The 17,390-nt window shown below is 39.1% G+C and overlaps 1 protein-coding gene and 1 long non-coding RNA gene across 3 annotated transcripts in view; one reads left to right on the top strand and one right to left on the bottom strand.

Moving 5' to 3' along the window:
* Positions 1-17,390, bottom strand: part of SNX9 (sorting nexin 9) — a 59,086-nt gene that overhangs the window by 40,324 nt on the left and 1,372 nt on the right. For both annotated transcript variants that reach the window (XM_085217115.1, XM_085217116.1), the window contains exons 2-4: positions 3,974-4,060; positions 1,403-1,477; positions 92-214 (exon numbers count right to left, since the gene is read on the bottom strand). In XM_085217115.1, the coding sequence (XP_085073241.1) occupies positions 92-214; positions 1,403-1,477; positions 3,974-4,060 (285 nt within the window). The remainder of the gene's footprint in view (positions 1-91; positions 215-1,402; positions 1,478-3,973; positions 4,061-17,390) is intronic.
* On the top strand, positions 8,764-16,809 carry LOC146544975 (uncharacterized). Its single transcript, XR_014881362.1, has 3 exons — positions 8,764-8,894; positions 9,210-9,514; positions 12,395-16,809. It is a non-coding gene; the product is annotated as an uncharacterized LOC146544975 (long non-coding RNA).

The following is a 17,390-nucleotide window of genomic DNA, read 5'->3' as shown; positions in this document are numbered from 1 at the left end:
ATTCCATGAGGGTTCACAAATACAGTACAGCATAGCTGAGAAATGCAAGTAGTTATATTAACAAAACTGCCATGCCCAACTGGAGACCTACCTGATTACTGCTTTTTGCAGCCGAGCTGGTCTGAGCTGTATTTGAAGAGAGAGCATCAAAAAAGGCTTGGTCAGCTAATGAATTACCACAACTAATTCCATCTTTTGTACCGTCAGTTATAATCTGAAATGAGAAAAGTTGCAGAAGATTTTTTATGCTTCCATGAATTCAATTACACAGTTTATCATATATCATTCTAACACTAGATGTTAAGATGGCAGCATACATCCTTTCTGAATTTAAATTCAACAGTACTTTTTACAAGTAGTAGTTCAATAGTATCTTTTACAAGCAGTTGAGTCTGGAGGACTTAGAAGAGGAACTTAGAGATTTCCAGAACAGATAGAATCAGAGTGCATTAGCACAGTGTAGCACATATGTGGCAGGAGATACATATGTATAAATTCATTGGGGATTAACATTGTTGTTAACATTACTGCTTGGAGACTGGGAATTCAGGATCAGTTTGGGACAAGTTAGGAGAGCAAAAAGCTACTTAGAAGTTAACCAGAAGAATACAAGAAACAAGATTATGCAAGTCAGCATATCTCCCAGCCCGAGTTTTGGGTTTTTTTTTTTTTTTTGCTTGTTTGCTTTGTAAAAATAAACAGCACCGGTGAAGGAAGGGAAGGACATGCTTTAGACACACTGGAGGAGTTACAGCCAGAAATCTTGATCTAGCTGATGACCTGCAGATGTATACACGCTCTGTGTTCCAAAGATGAATGAGATTCCATGCTTTACATTCAGAGATCTGTTCCATCCCCACCCCAGTAACATCAGTCTTCAAGCAAAGAACAGATCAACACAGAGGAGACACTACAGGCCCTCAGGAAGATAAATGGAGCAGTCCCTGGATTTGGGATCCCACACTCTGACCCCTAGATCTGCATATCTATTCTAGAGATCTCATGAGCATGTGGCATGTCAGCCACAGCAAGAGCAGAGCAAGCTTGTATTACTCACTTTACTTCTGCATCTGAGTTCTAAGATTGGAAAACAAAATTGTTGGATCACGAGACAAAACCAGAAGCAAACTCAAAACAGCTCACGTTCTGCATATCACCAGGATTCACGATGGCTAATTTTATGTTGCATTTCTTGGAAAACCACTCAGAAGCACAGTAGTTTTAGATGACATTTGCCACGGTCTCCAAAGTCTGCTACAGTTGTTTCAATAATATACATTCTGAGTATTAATACTAGAAGTTTCACATTTGAGCTGGTCAGCAAATCAGATGATTGCTTTTTCAGTAGTTCTGCTTTTTCAGCAGTTCTGCCTTTTCAGCACGCAGTGATGCAGGCACTTACCTCAACATAATCTGTTGGGACAAGTCCTCTTTCTCCTTGGCTGTTTTTTCCTTCTAACCACCCTCCACCGACATCCTAAAAAAATAATACAGAAATAGTTTTGCTAGATGGATCCCACAGCATGCTTTAAGCAACTCAGGAGGAAGCACTGTCTTGTTGTCAAGTGCTGAATGCGAGATTCAAAAGACAGTTATGACTACAACAAACACTTAAATCTGCTGAATAAGGAGGTACTCGTTCAAAAGAACACAGACCATATTTGTTTAACAGGACTACTGTGGGCTTTAGGCTTAACAGGCATGAGAAGAAAAAAGTTGATTTTGAGCACTTTCGATCATTCATGCAACCACAGACAATTCTCTTTGCATAAGATACAATAATTTGTGTGCTGTTTCCAAAACATTCATTTTATTCAGCATTATAAAGAGGCAACATGCAAAGAATTAAGCTATTGGTAGCATTTGCATAATCTGGACTTCACCTGCGGAAGCTGCAGATGCGTCCAATAAGTGGCAGCTATAAAACAAGAACATTATGGCTAACCTCAAGGTTCAAAGGCACCTGCCACACAAGATCTGGAAACACTCCTAGTTTACATTTAATATCACTGAGGCATATCTTAGTCTATCAGCTTGGAAAGAACTAAGACAGCTCAGATCTCAGCATGGCATCCTGATATTGGTTTTTGAACACATATTTCACATGCATTTGCAGATAAGCAAAGTCAATTTCAATACAATGCTTTGTGGAATAAGACAGCTATGAGTTAAAAATCAAGCTGCTACTTGAACACAGTTACACGTCAAGTTCATTCATAGGTGAATATTGGAACCATATACGCTATACAGTAGTTACTGAATTTCAGGTTCTTAATTTGCTTTTTAATTGATGTATTTATTTATGCACAATATTTTTTCTTTTACTTAAAAAAAATTATGCAATCCTGCACATAACGAGAGAAGTCTGCTTATGTATTCAAAGATTTAAAATAGTAAAGACCAATCATTTACTGAAATAAACTTTCATTTGCTTTTTTGTTATAGAACTAAATGATCACACAACACCACAAACAACTAGATATCTCAGATTACAAATTCAACTAGTTTGGTTAATCTGCAAGAATAATAATATCTTGAGCCAGAAATCACATTTGTACTGCACTTAATAGCAGTCACAGAATCACAGAACTGTAGGGGGTTGGAACTACTTCTGGAGATCACCAAGTCAAACCTCCCACTAAAGCAGGTTTCTTATAGAGGTCACACAGGAAAGTCCAGATGGGTCTTGAGTATCCCCAGAGAGGGAGACTCCACAGCCTCTCTGGACAACCTGTTCCAGCACTCTGTCACTGGAAAGTTCTTCTCATGTTTGTAAGGAACTTCCTGTATTTCAGTTTATGCCCATTCCCCTTGCTTTGTCACTGCACACCAGCGCATAGATTCGGGCCCCAATCACTTGACTCCTGCACTTCAGATATTCATGAAGTCATGAGATCACCTCTCAGTTTTCTCCAGGCTGAAGAATCCCAGGTCTCTCACCAATGGACTTCTATGATTTCTGCTACTGCTGTCTCTACACTTACCACATAAAAAAAGACCAAGAGCCTTCGTTGCAATCTACCCTACAGTTTAGTCATGGACAGCATGAAATAAGTTTCTACTTTGCTTTGATTATATTGCCTTATCACACAAATGACTTGTTCAGGAAAAACCAGCTTGAGAGCTGTAAACTATTTATTTAGTCCTACCATTGGAAAAAAAAAAAAATTAAACTCCTGATTTAGTTATTATTTACCTCTGCTCCCACAAAATATCCTGCTGAAGAGGATGCTGGTTCTACTAAGGGTCTGTTTCAAGTATTTATAGCCAGTGGAACTAAAAAGTATCAGGATTATATATGATTATGTTCTTTCAAAAATGTGCTTAGGCTTTTTTACTTCCTATGAACGAGATAATAAAATCTGGCTTCAAAATGAGGATTTGTTTGTTTGAAAAAGAAAGCCTATTCACTGAGCCGTATCACTGAAGATTCAGAAGCATCATCAACTTATACTTACCTTTTAAAGTGTAAGAACTATAAAGGCATGCTGAAATTAATAAATCAAACGTCACTGCTCAAGCATATGATTAATTTAAAATTTCCTTGACAGCATTATCTCAGTATTTTCCCCATTCCTTCACTGTACCTTGCACATACTGCTTTAATTACAAAAGAAAAAAAAAAAAAAAAGAAAAACAAGAGAGTACACACACAGATGTTAAATGCATCACCATCACTAGCTCACCCTTCTGCCCTAGCACTCAGCACTACTTAGATGAAAAAAGTCAAGCAAAAAATTCCAAAGCAATTCCAAAGCGTGTAGGCAAAGTCTGACAGGGCCTCCATTCTCCAGAATTGTGCTCATTGTATTTGTTACCACAACACTGCTGGAAAATTCTTTGGGTTTAGTTCATGTGCTACTTCAGGGGAAGGTAGACAGGGATTTCAGATGCCACCTAGAACATCTTTTCCTTCATTTGCTGGAAATAGGTCAGGACAGTGCACTGAAGCCCTGTTTTTCATTTCTCTTACCGGGTTGGTAATTGTGATGATCTCCCCTTCACTGACGGTCAGCTCGTTGTTTCCAGGCTCAGCAGCAAAGTCGTACATAACACGAGCCTATATGTTAAAAGAAAACAGCAGTGAGTCTTCTGTCACATTCAGAAGATTTAATGGAGGAAGTACGACTTAAATAGCAGAAATAGTGGACATAGAAAGAATAATTTCAACAAGTAGGGAGCTGACAGTTTCTGAATTAGAACCCCAAGTTGAATGTTAACACAGACTTTATGGCATTAAAATCTCCTTAGAGCATGTAAGAGATGATCATTTTAAGATTGGCTGTTTTCTGCTGTCTCCTGAACTGCCTGGACAGGTTTTTTTCCAGGGGAAGAAGGCAGCAAACAATCCAATTAATATTTTCTTCTACGAGACACATTTCAACTCCAGTTTGGGTAAAGGGGACTGTTTCATAGAGTAAGCAATTTGGCCAAAGGATACCAAGCGTTACTGCAGATGTGGGTACACAAGAAGTAAGATGTAAAATTATGTTCTAAAATTCTTTTTAAACAGGAGGAACTATGCAAATGCACATAATGAGAGTAGCCTGTTATATATTGACTGGAGCAAGGGGAAAAAATAACCCAACCACCTAATTATTAAGTTTTTAGACACAATACCTTCAACATGTATTGAATTTAGTCTTATGCTCCTTAAAAAATTGTTTGAAACACTAACAAAGCTGTCTAGTGTTTAAAGAACAGTTCTGCTTTATATACTATGCCACAATTGTATGTAAGACTATATTCCCAAACACCTTTTCATTGCTTTCTATTAAATTCCAATTTAAAGCAGAAAAGACCTTCAGGAATAACGAAGTGATTATATTTATTTTTCTACAAATTGTTGAAATTGATGCAGAGAACATCTGACAAAAACACGTATAATTCATCCAAGAACCTTAAGGGAAGATCTAGCATAAAAGTTTTAGCCTGTCATTTAAAGTGGCATATTAGATAAACTTTAAATCTGATCAAGCAAGAGAGCAAGAAACCCTTTATCTAAACTAATCTTTCTTGGAAATAGAACTCATAATACTACAAGAACTTACAAATAATAGAAGCCTCTGTTGTGTTATCTCAAGTCTCCATGTTAGCCAGGTGCCCCAGAAGTAATCAATACATTATTTCATCTGATTGATAACAACAGCGAAGTATTACAGAGCAGCAAAACAGAAAGCAAGACTGCTGGTCAGGAAAACCGAGGTGTTAGCAGACAGCGCTAATAACTGTAACAAAAAGCTTTTCTTCTCCAGCTAAAATACCAATGTATAAACTCAGTTATAAGAAAAAAAATGAAGATTTATGGTTGTATAGGAAGGTCTCTAAAACTGGTAACACAAGCATTGCTTTACAGGCCCCCCAGTTCACAGAATGATCAACTAAGAAAAGAAACCATCTCCCCATTAGCTCCTCCGGGAGCAGCAGAAAGTCTGATTTGAAGAAACACATCATTTTCTCCAGCCTATCTGCAAGACTATCATATCACTATCAACACACATGCTTTTAGTTTGTGTGTAGTACTTCAAGTAGTACAGATGGCATTAAGTTCATGCTTAAAAAGAGAGTTCACCAGAACACGTGCAATTTTATTAGTCTTCAGAAGTGGTACAACATCCTACAGCAATGACCTGACTGGAAAGCTAAAATACTTGTGTAATAACCTTGAGATCAGGTGCAAATACTTCATTCCCTAATGACTTGTTCAGAGAAATCTGGAAGAATTCAGCATGTATGGAAGAAAAGAGGAAGACAGATGCATAGGATTTAATAAAGTTCTTGTGTCATGTCTACCCACTCACTTGCTCCAGATTCCTATTTCACTGATACTAGAAGAAAGGGGGGAAAAAAAGAAAAAACCAACAACACTCAGGTTTTCCCTTGCTGCACTTTGACAAATTGAAAGAACTCTGGCACTAAAAAAATGGATTATTGTAAAAACACTTGGCATTTGAGATATGTTTGCAATTTGATCTGTATATCAATAACCCAAATATATTCCTCAGTGGTTTTTTATTATTATTATTTTTACTTTTTGCTGGTACTCTCCCTCTTGCTTCATTTATAGAACACAGCAAATCCTCTAAATAAGTAACAGTTGCCACGCTGGGCTGCATTAGGCCCAGCACTGCCACTGGGCAAGGAAATGGGTTGTATGGCACTGCTCTGCTCTGTGCAGCCTCACTGCACAGTGCAGAGCAGTGCAGTGTGTGGCAGCAGCCTCACTGTGTGTGGATTTGGGCACCATAACATAGGAAGGACACAAAGCTATCAATGAGGGGTCCAAAGGGTTACAAAGATGGTGATGGGTCTGAAGAGAAAACTGTAGGAGGAGCAGTCGAGGTCCCTGTATTTGCTCAGCCCAGAGCAGAGGAGCTGAAGAGAGGCCTCATGGCAGCTGCAGCTCCTCACAGGGAGCGGAGGGGCAGCTCTGAGCTCTGCTCTCTGTGACAGCCACAGGGCCTGAGGGAACGGCATGGAGCTGTGTGAGGGGAGGGACAGGCTGGGTGTCAGGAAAAGCTTCTTCACCAGCAGGGAGGTTGGTGGGCATGGCACAGGCTCCCCAGGGCAGTGGGCATGGCCCCAAGTGTCAAAGTTCAAGGAGCATTCGGACATCACTTTTAGGCACAGGTTTGAATTTTGGTGGTGTTGTGTGGAGCCAGGGGTTGGGCATGATGAACCTTGTGGGTCCCTTCCAACTCAGAGTATTCTGTAAATCTATGACCAATTGTGCTCATAGCTTTTAAAGTAGGTTGCCTATCTAAGCCCACGCTGGTAAGCGATCCATCCTTTATCATTCTGTTCAAGTATATACAATGAACGCCATGCATTACAGCACGAAATTTGGAAAATATCAGTGGCACCCACACAAAATTTGATCATATCTTTGAAAATACTTTCCTCATGGATAAGACTTCTACGAAAAAAAGATCTTGCATTATGCTGCAGATTCATGTGTTTCAGCCACACGCTAAAGTTTAAAAAACTTGTATCACAAGATGACAGCTTCCCTAAGATAAATAAGGGCAGCACACACTACAAAGAAAATAACCAGAAAAGGTTCAAAGTATGAAATTCCTCTAATAAATGCACACCTTCCTTTTAGTAGTTAGCACATTAGTCAGAGCTTCAGTTATTTAGTATGGCACTTTTCAAGGGATAGAGATTCACAAGGTTGGTCTCCTTCAAAAAGAGACTGTGGCTCATGGGTGCTCTCCAGCTTCACGTCCTAGTTCCCATGCTGCTGGGAGCAGTAGCTTCCAGATTCATAGAGAGAAGATCAAATTCCCTATTTCTTTTCTGGAAAGTAACTGGGGCAGATAAATCTTTTCAAAGAAATTAGCAACACGCTAGAGAAGCAGAAATCATAATTTGGGAAGCCTGGTGAAATGTCTACAGAAGAAAAAGAGAAAAAGAACTAGCTGCAAATAATTCCATTCAGAAATAGCTAGTATTTCTTCCTACCACACTGCTGCCATTCCCAAGGGATATGTGACAAGGCTAAAAATTAGAACAATTAGTATCCAAAGTCAACAGGAAAAAAAATGCTTTAGAAACAGAGGTAAGAGCCATCCCATTTCTTTCCCACCTCAGAGTATTGAATATACCACCTTCCTTCCAACAGTAGCATCATTCAGATTTATTTAACCTTCTTCCCTCTTTATTCTAAAACCCAGGTTCATCCAAAAGCTGTTACATACCCCAGGACTGAATAGTTTTTCACTGCAGCAACAGCAGTATCTGGTGCTGTGATTTAACAAAACTCTTTGTTTTAGTCCATACATCACAATTATACCAGACTGCCATGTTAAGTGTATATTTGGATAATCTAAGCAGAAATATTAAGTATCTCTTAAAGTGCTTATGCCTCTGAGCCTGGAAAGGCAGCTACTTTCTGTCTTGCCTCAAGTACAGAAATCTCTACACGTGTTTCTCTTACAGGCATTCCCAGGAGACAAGAAGCAAACAAAATCACAGGTGGAAGGACTCTAAGAACACTGTCTCCATCTTCCTCCAGAAACCTTACCTTAAGAATTCAAGAAATTATACACTGTTTTGGAAACCAAAATTTAAATGATAACGAGTTATTACAAAGCAAATTAAAATGATGCTGATCTTTTTAAACTAATAAAATGCAGATTGAGAAAACGCACATTGCCTGTACAATGCCAGGTATTGCAGTTTCTGTATGTGTGTCATGTATCTACCTAGACAAACCTACCAGTGTGAGGATACTAAAACTACCTCTTCAAACATGGTTTAACACCATAATTTTATTAAACTGTAAGTAAAAACTAAAATTTGATTTGTCCAATAAAGATGCTTTTTCTCTACTGACAAATTGGGGTGGGTTTTTTGTTTGTTTTTTGTTTGTTTTTTGTTTGTTTTCTTTTCAAGATCAGAATTAAAGCAAATTCATCCAGAAAGTGAGATCATAACATTCAGATGTCATTACTCTAAGTTCCCTCACCAGCTGCAGCTCCACAAATACTCTATAAACTCAAACCGAAAAATGTGTCTCTTGACCTGCTGGCTCACTTTCTTCTGAGCAATTTTTCAACTGTAAAATAGCTCAATAGCCTGCAGCTACTCATTTGGAAGTAACAACACTGACTATAAGCACATTAAAAGCAAATTAAATACAGATAAAAAGCTAAGAAACAAGGACATGCATCATTTTGTCCTGCTAATAAAAAGATGCTTGTTATAGAGGAAACAGAGCAGGGAACTCCTCCCTTCATCCAGTAAGCTGCACGTGCCTCCAGTACTTCAGGCAGACACGTGATCCAGTGTACACACTGGATTAAAAGCTCTGCCTGGCAACCCAAGGGAATGGTTAACAGAGCAGAAAGTTTCCAAAAGGCACAGGGGGAAAAGTTTGAAGTGTTTATGAGGTAAGATTCCCATGAAAATACATGAGGCTTAAACCACCAGCACTTGTAGAACTAGCATTAAGGGTGTAGTAAGCATACCTTACAACTACTTCTAAATGCTAGTCTGTAAGAAAGAAGTGACTAGGCAAGTTTTGAAGTGCTGAAGATACTTAAAAAATATTTTCTCTAAACATAAAGACAATGACATTAACCTTCCTCAGTAACTCATGCTCTTCTCGGGTGAGGACAGATCAGCTCTTCTGACCTTAGAGACAGCAAGCTACTGAACAGGACTGAACTGTCTTGCTAAAAAATATCTTTCTATCTATCTATCAGGAAAGACGCTCCCCACACATCCACAGCTGATAAATTTTGAAAGTTCTTCACAGCTCTTGGCACAGATTCTTTCTAAGGAAAGCTAACTATTTGCACACAACTGCATTTACAAACCAGAAAATAAGGAGACCGCTTAAATCCTCACAGTGAGCAGCAGTCTGGTGAAAGAATCAAACTCAAGTACAGTACAGGCAGCTGAGGAAGGGTCAATCTACTGAGATACCACAGCAGAGCAGACCTGAGACTAGAGGAGCCCTTCAGATACTTCCAGCTGCTTACAGATAGAAGGGAAGACTGAAATTCAGGTGAGTCCAGCACTTTTTTGATAGTAGTTTTTAAAAGCAGCATTCAGATGGTGGTACTTTCAACACAGACATAACACATTTGGAACTTTTACTCATAGAATCCTATTAGAAAGGTGCAGTTACCCTTGGTGGTGCCCATACAGACATACTGATGGGGCGACAGGGAACCAGATGACGGAATCCCACACCCAAGCAGTATAGAAGCAGGGTAAACTCAGTTGCAGAAATACATGCAAGACTCCCATGTGATTTTAGAGATGTTTCCAAATCCTGACTCAGATTCTCCAGTTAAGCATGTCTGAGCATTCCACTGCATTAGGTGCTTAAACTAGGTATTATTTCTCTCTTAAAGCATTACTTATGAACCAGCTATCAATTAGCAAATTACTGCAGATAGTAGGGAACTCCCACTCTATCAGAAGACATTTTTCTAAACCAATTTACCACACTTCTCTAAGTGCCCATATTTTCCTTTCTAAACACAAATCTATACCAAGTCTCCAAATGGACTACAGATTAAAAAGCTTCCAAACTGAGAAGATTAATTCTGGTTACACCAGCACACGCAACCGGAGCAAGCACTGCATGACTGTTCCACAGGTGTTAGGCAGGATACATTTATCTCAAGTGCAATCAAAATCTCCGTCCAGATTCAATCACTATTGTGCCTCTGCAGTCAAACTACCCATGCTCACAACTCTCTGCTGAACAGAAGTGTAACTGTGTGCTTCAGAAGCCTGCCATGTTGATCCTCCTGGTATCAGCCTGAGATCTCCGAACAGGCAGCGTTAAACCCTTGCAATCCTGTCCCCAGAGAACAAAACTAGGAAGAGGTAAAGGTTTCAGAAAAAAGTAGCAACGTTCACCAATAAACACTGCCATATTGTGACCTACTCATTAAGACAGCTTGCAGTCACACAAGAGCGCTTCTTCTACGCAAGGAGATTATAAAACAGTAATTAATCCCAATAATTAGAGACATGCACAGTTTCACTAAGGTAATCTAATGAACTTCAAGCCTTTTCAGACTCACCACACTGTTACAGGTGGTGCATCTCAATGCACCAGCTGTACATGGCAATCTAAAGACAAAGGAAGGACTATCAAAGCAATCAACCTGCATGCAAAAAAGATGCTACTTCAAATAAAACTTGACTTTGATTCAATGCATTCTAATACAGACCAGCTTACAGCCATTTTAAGCTTTTCTGTTGACAGAGTATAAAAGCACAAGCCCCCATAAAGTTACAACCCAGTCTCTGTAATCAGCAGTTCACATAAGAAGACATTAGACCTCGCCAGAGCACACCAAGCAATTGTTCCGGACATCAGTCACCTACTTTGTATCTGTCACTTATAAAGGATATACTGGCAGAAGAAATCAAAGAAAGCAAGCCTGAACTGCAGTTTCCTTGCAAGTGGCTAGAAAACTTGGAAGTTTGGTAAGATATGACCAAGCTGTTGATACAACTACAATTAAACTCCCATATACAAACTTCCAAGAATATGGTCTACCTATCCTCAGTAAGAAAGGTTCTTAGTTTTTCATTCTGTAAGCAACCATTTTTATAAGACAAACGTAGAGCTAGTAAGGGAGGAAATGATAGTATTGCTGAAAAAATTGTGCTAAAACTAAATACTGACCACACTAGTTTATGGTACCGTGATTTTCAGTTCACCTCCCCAGAGCTTTTTTAAAATTCAGTGGAGGAGATAAAACATTTAAGCTTAATTCCCAGATCTGATCAAGTTCTATGACAAAATGAAGAGCTTCATCAGTCATGGCCTTGGTGCTGCTGAAAGGTGAACTGTATTGGCTGGGCTCTGTGGCACCCCAGGACTTAAATAAGACCTAGGAAGAACAACAAATGTAATAGCGTTATCAAGTGTCTTCATGACAAAGGAGGGGAAAGAAATTCTCATACAGAAGAGAGAACCATTTTAAAGCCACCCTAAGAGAACTGTTCAGTTTTTTTCTTGAAAACTAGCCATTTTTGTTGTATCAGCCAGGAAAACCAATATTTTACTTGATTTAAACTAGAATCAAGAGTACAACTTATTTTTGCCCTGAACACTGATAACTGTAATCTCTAAATGCTGAGAAAAAGAGAGCAAGTTCAAAACCTACTGTGTATAAACAGAGATAGCATACGAAGACACAAAATAAAACATAACCATTCCTCTGCCAAGGAGGAGCAGATGGCAAGTCAGAGCAGAAGTCAGCAACACAGAGATGAGTTGCAAGAAAATAACAGTCACTGGCTGTACACAAGTCCCACACTGCATAAGAGTGGGACTGAGGGATTTCACCTGGGCCAGTCCCACTCGCAGAAAACCCAGGTCAGGCACCGCTGCGTACCCAGAAGCAGCTGTGATGCTCAGGCTCTCCAGGGACCTGCCTAAAGCTGTGCTGCCAGCACCTCTGTATAGCCCCCTCCTCCTTCCAGCCGTACTTTGCATACTGGAAAACCCTCCTGTAAAGTAGCTTCCTTTAACACCCAGGGGAAGCTCTGCCTATAGCCTCCTTTTGAAGAGCTGCTCTAAAATACAGGAGAAAATTAGAATTTTTACTAACAAAAAACCCACTGGTTTGACCTTACCTAGCGGACTTACTGCGAGCACGCCCTCTCAGCAGCAGCACCCAGGGCTGTCCCTTCGCCCTTCACACCACACCATGTCCTGAACCTCCCCTCCCTGAGAGCAGCTGGGCCAGCCTGCATGTGGGCAACTCCTTTCATGAGTAGCTGCATCTCATGCCCTTTTCCTTTTAAGAGCTGTGGGTTTCAGAGGATGAATTGTCAAAGTTAAGATGAATTGTCAAAATTAAACAATTCTGTTTTTAATTGCTTCTTTTGCTTTTTTTTTTTTTTTTTTTGGCAGATGTTCCTTAGCCATATGAAGCTCAATGAGAAAAACTGCTTTGGAAAAAACGATAAGACTCAGAGCTCCAGTGCAATTTTCCAGTAAGCAACACGCACAGCCTTCTTCTCTTCGGTAGCACTGAAACTTTGCTAGTGGAATTAGGGTCCTAAGAACGCTTTGCGTTTTAAACTTGGAGTGACTTGGGAAGCTCCTTTTTGATCACAAATCGCTGACAACGCTGAGATAAAACTAAATGAATTAACGGCAATGATTAACTAAATGAATTAACGGCACAAGCTCTGATTTTTCACCCCTCTCAGAAAAGTTTGAAGTGAAGCTGAGTGACCTTCCAATTGCAAAGCATGCCTTGAAATAGGAAAGTTTTAGCTTTACACGTAGACCACTGCAGCAGCTATTTAACGTAAATAATTCCAGTCATCTCAGCGTTGATCGGTCTTACTGCAGTGCTGGCCGAAACAAATCACTCCCACTGTTTTACAGTCCCTACGACCTGCTTTTGCAATGCTCTGCAGCGCTGCTTCCAGCACTTGTGTTGCAATTGCACGTAAATACAATGCAGGATGGAACTAATCCATTTAAAATAGCAAAATTCCCATATCATTTCCCCTCTGTAAATTTTCATTTCTGAAATGTGCCAGCCATCCTAATCAAATACAGAAGTTTTCATAAACAGAACAACGTGGGGATGTTCATATTGAAAGCGATTTTTGAAGGCATTAAGAACAGAGGTTCTAAAAGAGGAAGACAATTTGCAAAGGAAAACATGGAAAGAATGGAGTAAAATAACCTTCATTCCAAAGCCACAGTTAACTGTAAAGACTTCTTGCTGAAATGATGCTGATATGTGGAAAAATCAGACCAGAATGAAAATCTGAATCACTTGCTCTATAAGACCAGATGACGCTCATAACATCTGATACCAGAGTTCCTTCTCTCTCACTGCTGTAATTGTATTTTTAAATGACGACCTCTGGTAATGAGTCTCTGATGACTCAATGCCCAGGTACTTAAAATAGCTTTGAAAAACTGAGTCAGAGGAATCATTACCAGAGCATAACATCATACAGAACCTCAGCACCCTGCCAGCTTGCCAGCCCAAGAGCTGGCTCTCATATGAGAAGCCTTGCACTAACAATTGCTGGAATGTAAAGTAACTCACTTGTCACTGAACTTTTAAAAGACCTCAAGGTTAAAGACAGAAGAATGGAAAAATCTGTACCTTTACAAAAAATGATGGTATTATTTCTTGTGTTGCTGAGCTCATCCTAATATCTCATTGTAACAATAAGTCATGTATTTGAGGTAAATAAGCATTACCTCAAAGCATTTTCACCTTCTCTTACACTATTGTTACCACTTTTAAAAAGTCCCAAGAAGTATTTTCACATCTACTTAATTATAGCTTAACAAAACCTTTTCATGAGATTAAGACCATTAAGCCAAAATGACTACTTAACCTAACGAGTTTTGTTCCATCACATCCTAAGTTTATAAATGAAATCATTGTCAATTAAGTCTTGCTTTGCTGAATTTAAGCAGTGGAACATGCCAGTCTTGTTACAAACCGATTCACATAGCATAGTGATAAGTATATATATAGTGATAGTATATATATAGTGATAGTATATATATAGTGATAGTATATATATAGTGATAGTATATATATAGTGATAGTATATATATAGTGATAGTATAAGTTCATCCCAACTCACTGATAATATTAAGATTGATTAATTGAATATTTTCAAAGATACAATTTCCCAGAACAGGCTCTGTACTGTCAAAGCCAGGACAATACAAAAGGCAGACTTGCATAATGCAAAGTTTGGAGCACTTGGCACAGAGGGATATTTCCCTTCCCAGCTGCAAATCAGAACAAAGAATTGTTTCTGCCTGATTCATTGTGTAAACATACAAACAGCTTCACAACGATAGGAACAAAAATGTGAGACTTCTGTTGGTGAGACTTACACGAGTAGGAGAGCAGAAAAAAAAAAAGATAATCTATATTCTATTTTTTCCTATCTGGTATTTTCAGACATAAAACAATCTTCCCTCAGCACAAGTAGAAGAATCATGCTAAATTCAAATACATCTAGCTAATGACATTCACAAAAGCTATTCCAAAGCCCTAAACTGCAAAAATTTATTAGTTATATCTGTTTTCTTTTAAGAACAAAATATCCAGCCTAAGATCTTTCACATCAGTGGACTTCTTCCCCTGAATAAGGGCCCAGACCTATTGACAGAATCATAAACAAATAAAGAAGAGTTCCTGAAGTAGACACGCCAGTGAAGAATCAAGAACATCATGATGAAATAACAGGTGTCCCTAATGTTACAAAGTAAAAATGGTAGATTTTTGGAGTCAAACTTAGTGAAGGTTACCAATACCTGCCTGGCTCGCTTGTAAAAGTAACTTCACCAACTTCAACAGCACTTCTATAAATCAGTTGACCAGCTCCAAGCTCTATCTCCACTTTAAACATTAAACCCCACATTGTTTAGCAGTGCAGGTTCCATCCACACACACTCACCTACCAAATTCCCTCAATATCATCCTGAAATTCTGGCTTCACAAAAGGCAGAGCATTAGCTTTTGCAAGAAATGGATTTGCCTACCTTTTTAAACAAACACCTCTAAATATAGATGACAGTAGGGAGCACATTATTAAAAGTCAGCATATCACTTCCTGACATTCGTGGCTCTCCCTATTCAGTGAACCTCAAAAACAAAAGAAAGGGTATGAGTAAAGCTAGAACTTTGCAAACTGAAGCAGGGAAAGAGGAAAGGCCAAAGAAGTCAAGACGGAAAGCACAGAAGCATTAAGAATGAGAGAACCTGACTGGCAACTTTTTTTAAGCATCTATCAGAGACATACATTTATACATCATTTTCTTTGTAACTGGGTTTTGGAAATTTTTTAAGCTTCATTACACACTTTTAAGCTCAAGCTCGTTTTGCCTTTTTATTGCACAGTCAAGAATTAGGAATTAGTAAATTCAACTCCATTAATGAAGGAAACATCCAGGCTAACATATCCAGTGTATCAGTTCTTAAACACGGATGTGCCTATCTCTTATGTTTGGTTCAGTTAAATTGCTGTGAAATTTGGGAAGCTGGGATCCCCTAAACAACACAATTTTATTTATTTATTTTAAAGCTTGCCTCAGCTTTTAGAGCATGGCCTTGAGCAAGCCCTTAGGAAACCAGAAAGGCCGCTGCCAAGTTACAGTTAAGTATCCAGCTAACCTAAGAACTGCCACCAGAAGTCTCACATCCACTGTTTTCCGCTCTCCAGTTATATTCCCAGCCTTCACTGTGAATGTCTCCCCCTCTGCACTTGCACCAAACCTTTTGCATCTGCTCTGAGCAAACTTTTACCTACTTCATTAGATGGAAATGGACAAAACTTTTCCACTGCTCTCCCTCAGTTAATCTTTTGCTATTTTAGCAAGTTATAGTCACTCAAGGACAGGTCTGACAAGCATTAGTGTCAACAGAGGGTCAGCACAAGGAGGGAGCAGCAGCGATTGCGAGGCCAGCTCCCACCACTAGACTGAATCCCCACAGTCCTCAGGAGATGTGGGGCCTGCAGTATCCCTGCCCTGCTGACAGTTAACTAATACATCAGGAGAGCATCAATAGAGGCTTTTTTTTCCTTTCTTTTTTTTGCATGAAAATAGTAGTTATTTCCCCAGAAGGTTTTAGTATTTCAGTGAGAAAACTCATGAGCTTAAATGGTGCAGGGAAGAGCTAGGAGATGATGAGATTAAACCACATCTTCAGAGCACTGTGGGAACTTAAACCGCACGGTTTATCACAGAGGAAGGCAAGAAGACTGGCCAGAGTTCACAAACAAATTACAGAAGAAATGCCATTTTCTCCTCATAAAGTACATTCTAGTTTAAACAGGAGTTAGTTCAGGAAGCACAGACAGCCTGTGCAGTACAGGCCGCGCCTGACTGCCAGTCATCCCCACCAGCTATACAGGTTGTCACGTCATGGATGTTTCTGAAATTCACACTCCAGGTGACCAACTACAGTTCAATTCTGTCAACATTTTCTTGTATAATTCTGATATGCTTCAGAAGGAGAACAAGTGGAAGGTGGCAAACATATCTGCAACTTCAAAAGGAAAACAATTTCCAAGCGAAATGGTTACTTGTTAGTTGGCTGAGTTCCTAAAGGCTGTTTACTGAGCCTGTCACTCCCTTACACCGTTAAAAAAAGGTATCCTTTATTACAGCTGACATTTGAACAAGTTCAGCAAATTAAAATCCACAGTAGGATAATTAGCTGAAAGGGACCTAACTCACGGGTGAAGCTTAAAGAAAATAAAGAAAGCTTCTCTTCAGCAATGCTGTGTTAACAGCTAATTGAGATAATACTATTAAAAAGAAACATGTCAAGATTTTGCTATCACTTCCCAATTTTAACATGCAAATAAATTACTCTTTCTTGCAAAGTGTGAAAAATAAATGAAAAAATCTTGTACCACCTGATTTCAATACAGTTCTGGCTGGTATATGAGAAATGACATGTCCTTTATTCTAAGGCCATAATGACTGCAACAATTAATTTCACAAAAAGTGAAGTGAAAGCTTCCATATATATGCATAAAACGTCATGAGATCTCACAAGGATAGATGCTGTAGCCCAAAGTGAGGTAAAAAAAAAAATCAAAAAACATAAACCATTTGAGCACAGTGCCTGCTTAGCATACCGTGTATTATGCTTTACATCCACACCTGTAATTTTATTTTTATTGCTACCTGCAGTAGTTACGTGTGTAGTTGTGTGAGTAGTTACACATGATTCAGACACAGCCCTCAAATCAGTGGAAACCACCAATAATAAAACTAAGTCCATTAACAATATTCTAAAAACCTGTACAGGCCATAAATTTCACTATATTAATTCAACTGCATTAATGATGTTGAAACCTACACCACTTCTCGGGTGCATCTAAAAAGGTTTACTGAAACATGA

This window comes from Meleagris gallopavo, chromosome 2 (genome assembly GCF_905368555.1).
Source record: "Meleagris gallopavo chromosome 2, MGAL_WU_HG_1.1, whole genome shotgun sequence".
Classification (NCBI taxonomy): domain Eukaryota; kingdom Metazoa; phylum Chordata; class Aves; order Galliformes; family Phasianidae; genus Meleagris; species Meleagris gallopavo.
This window is presented reverse-complemented; position numbering and strand designations above follow the sequence as displayed.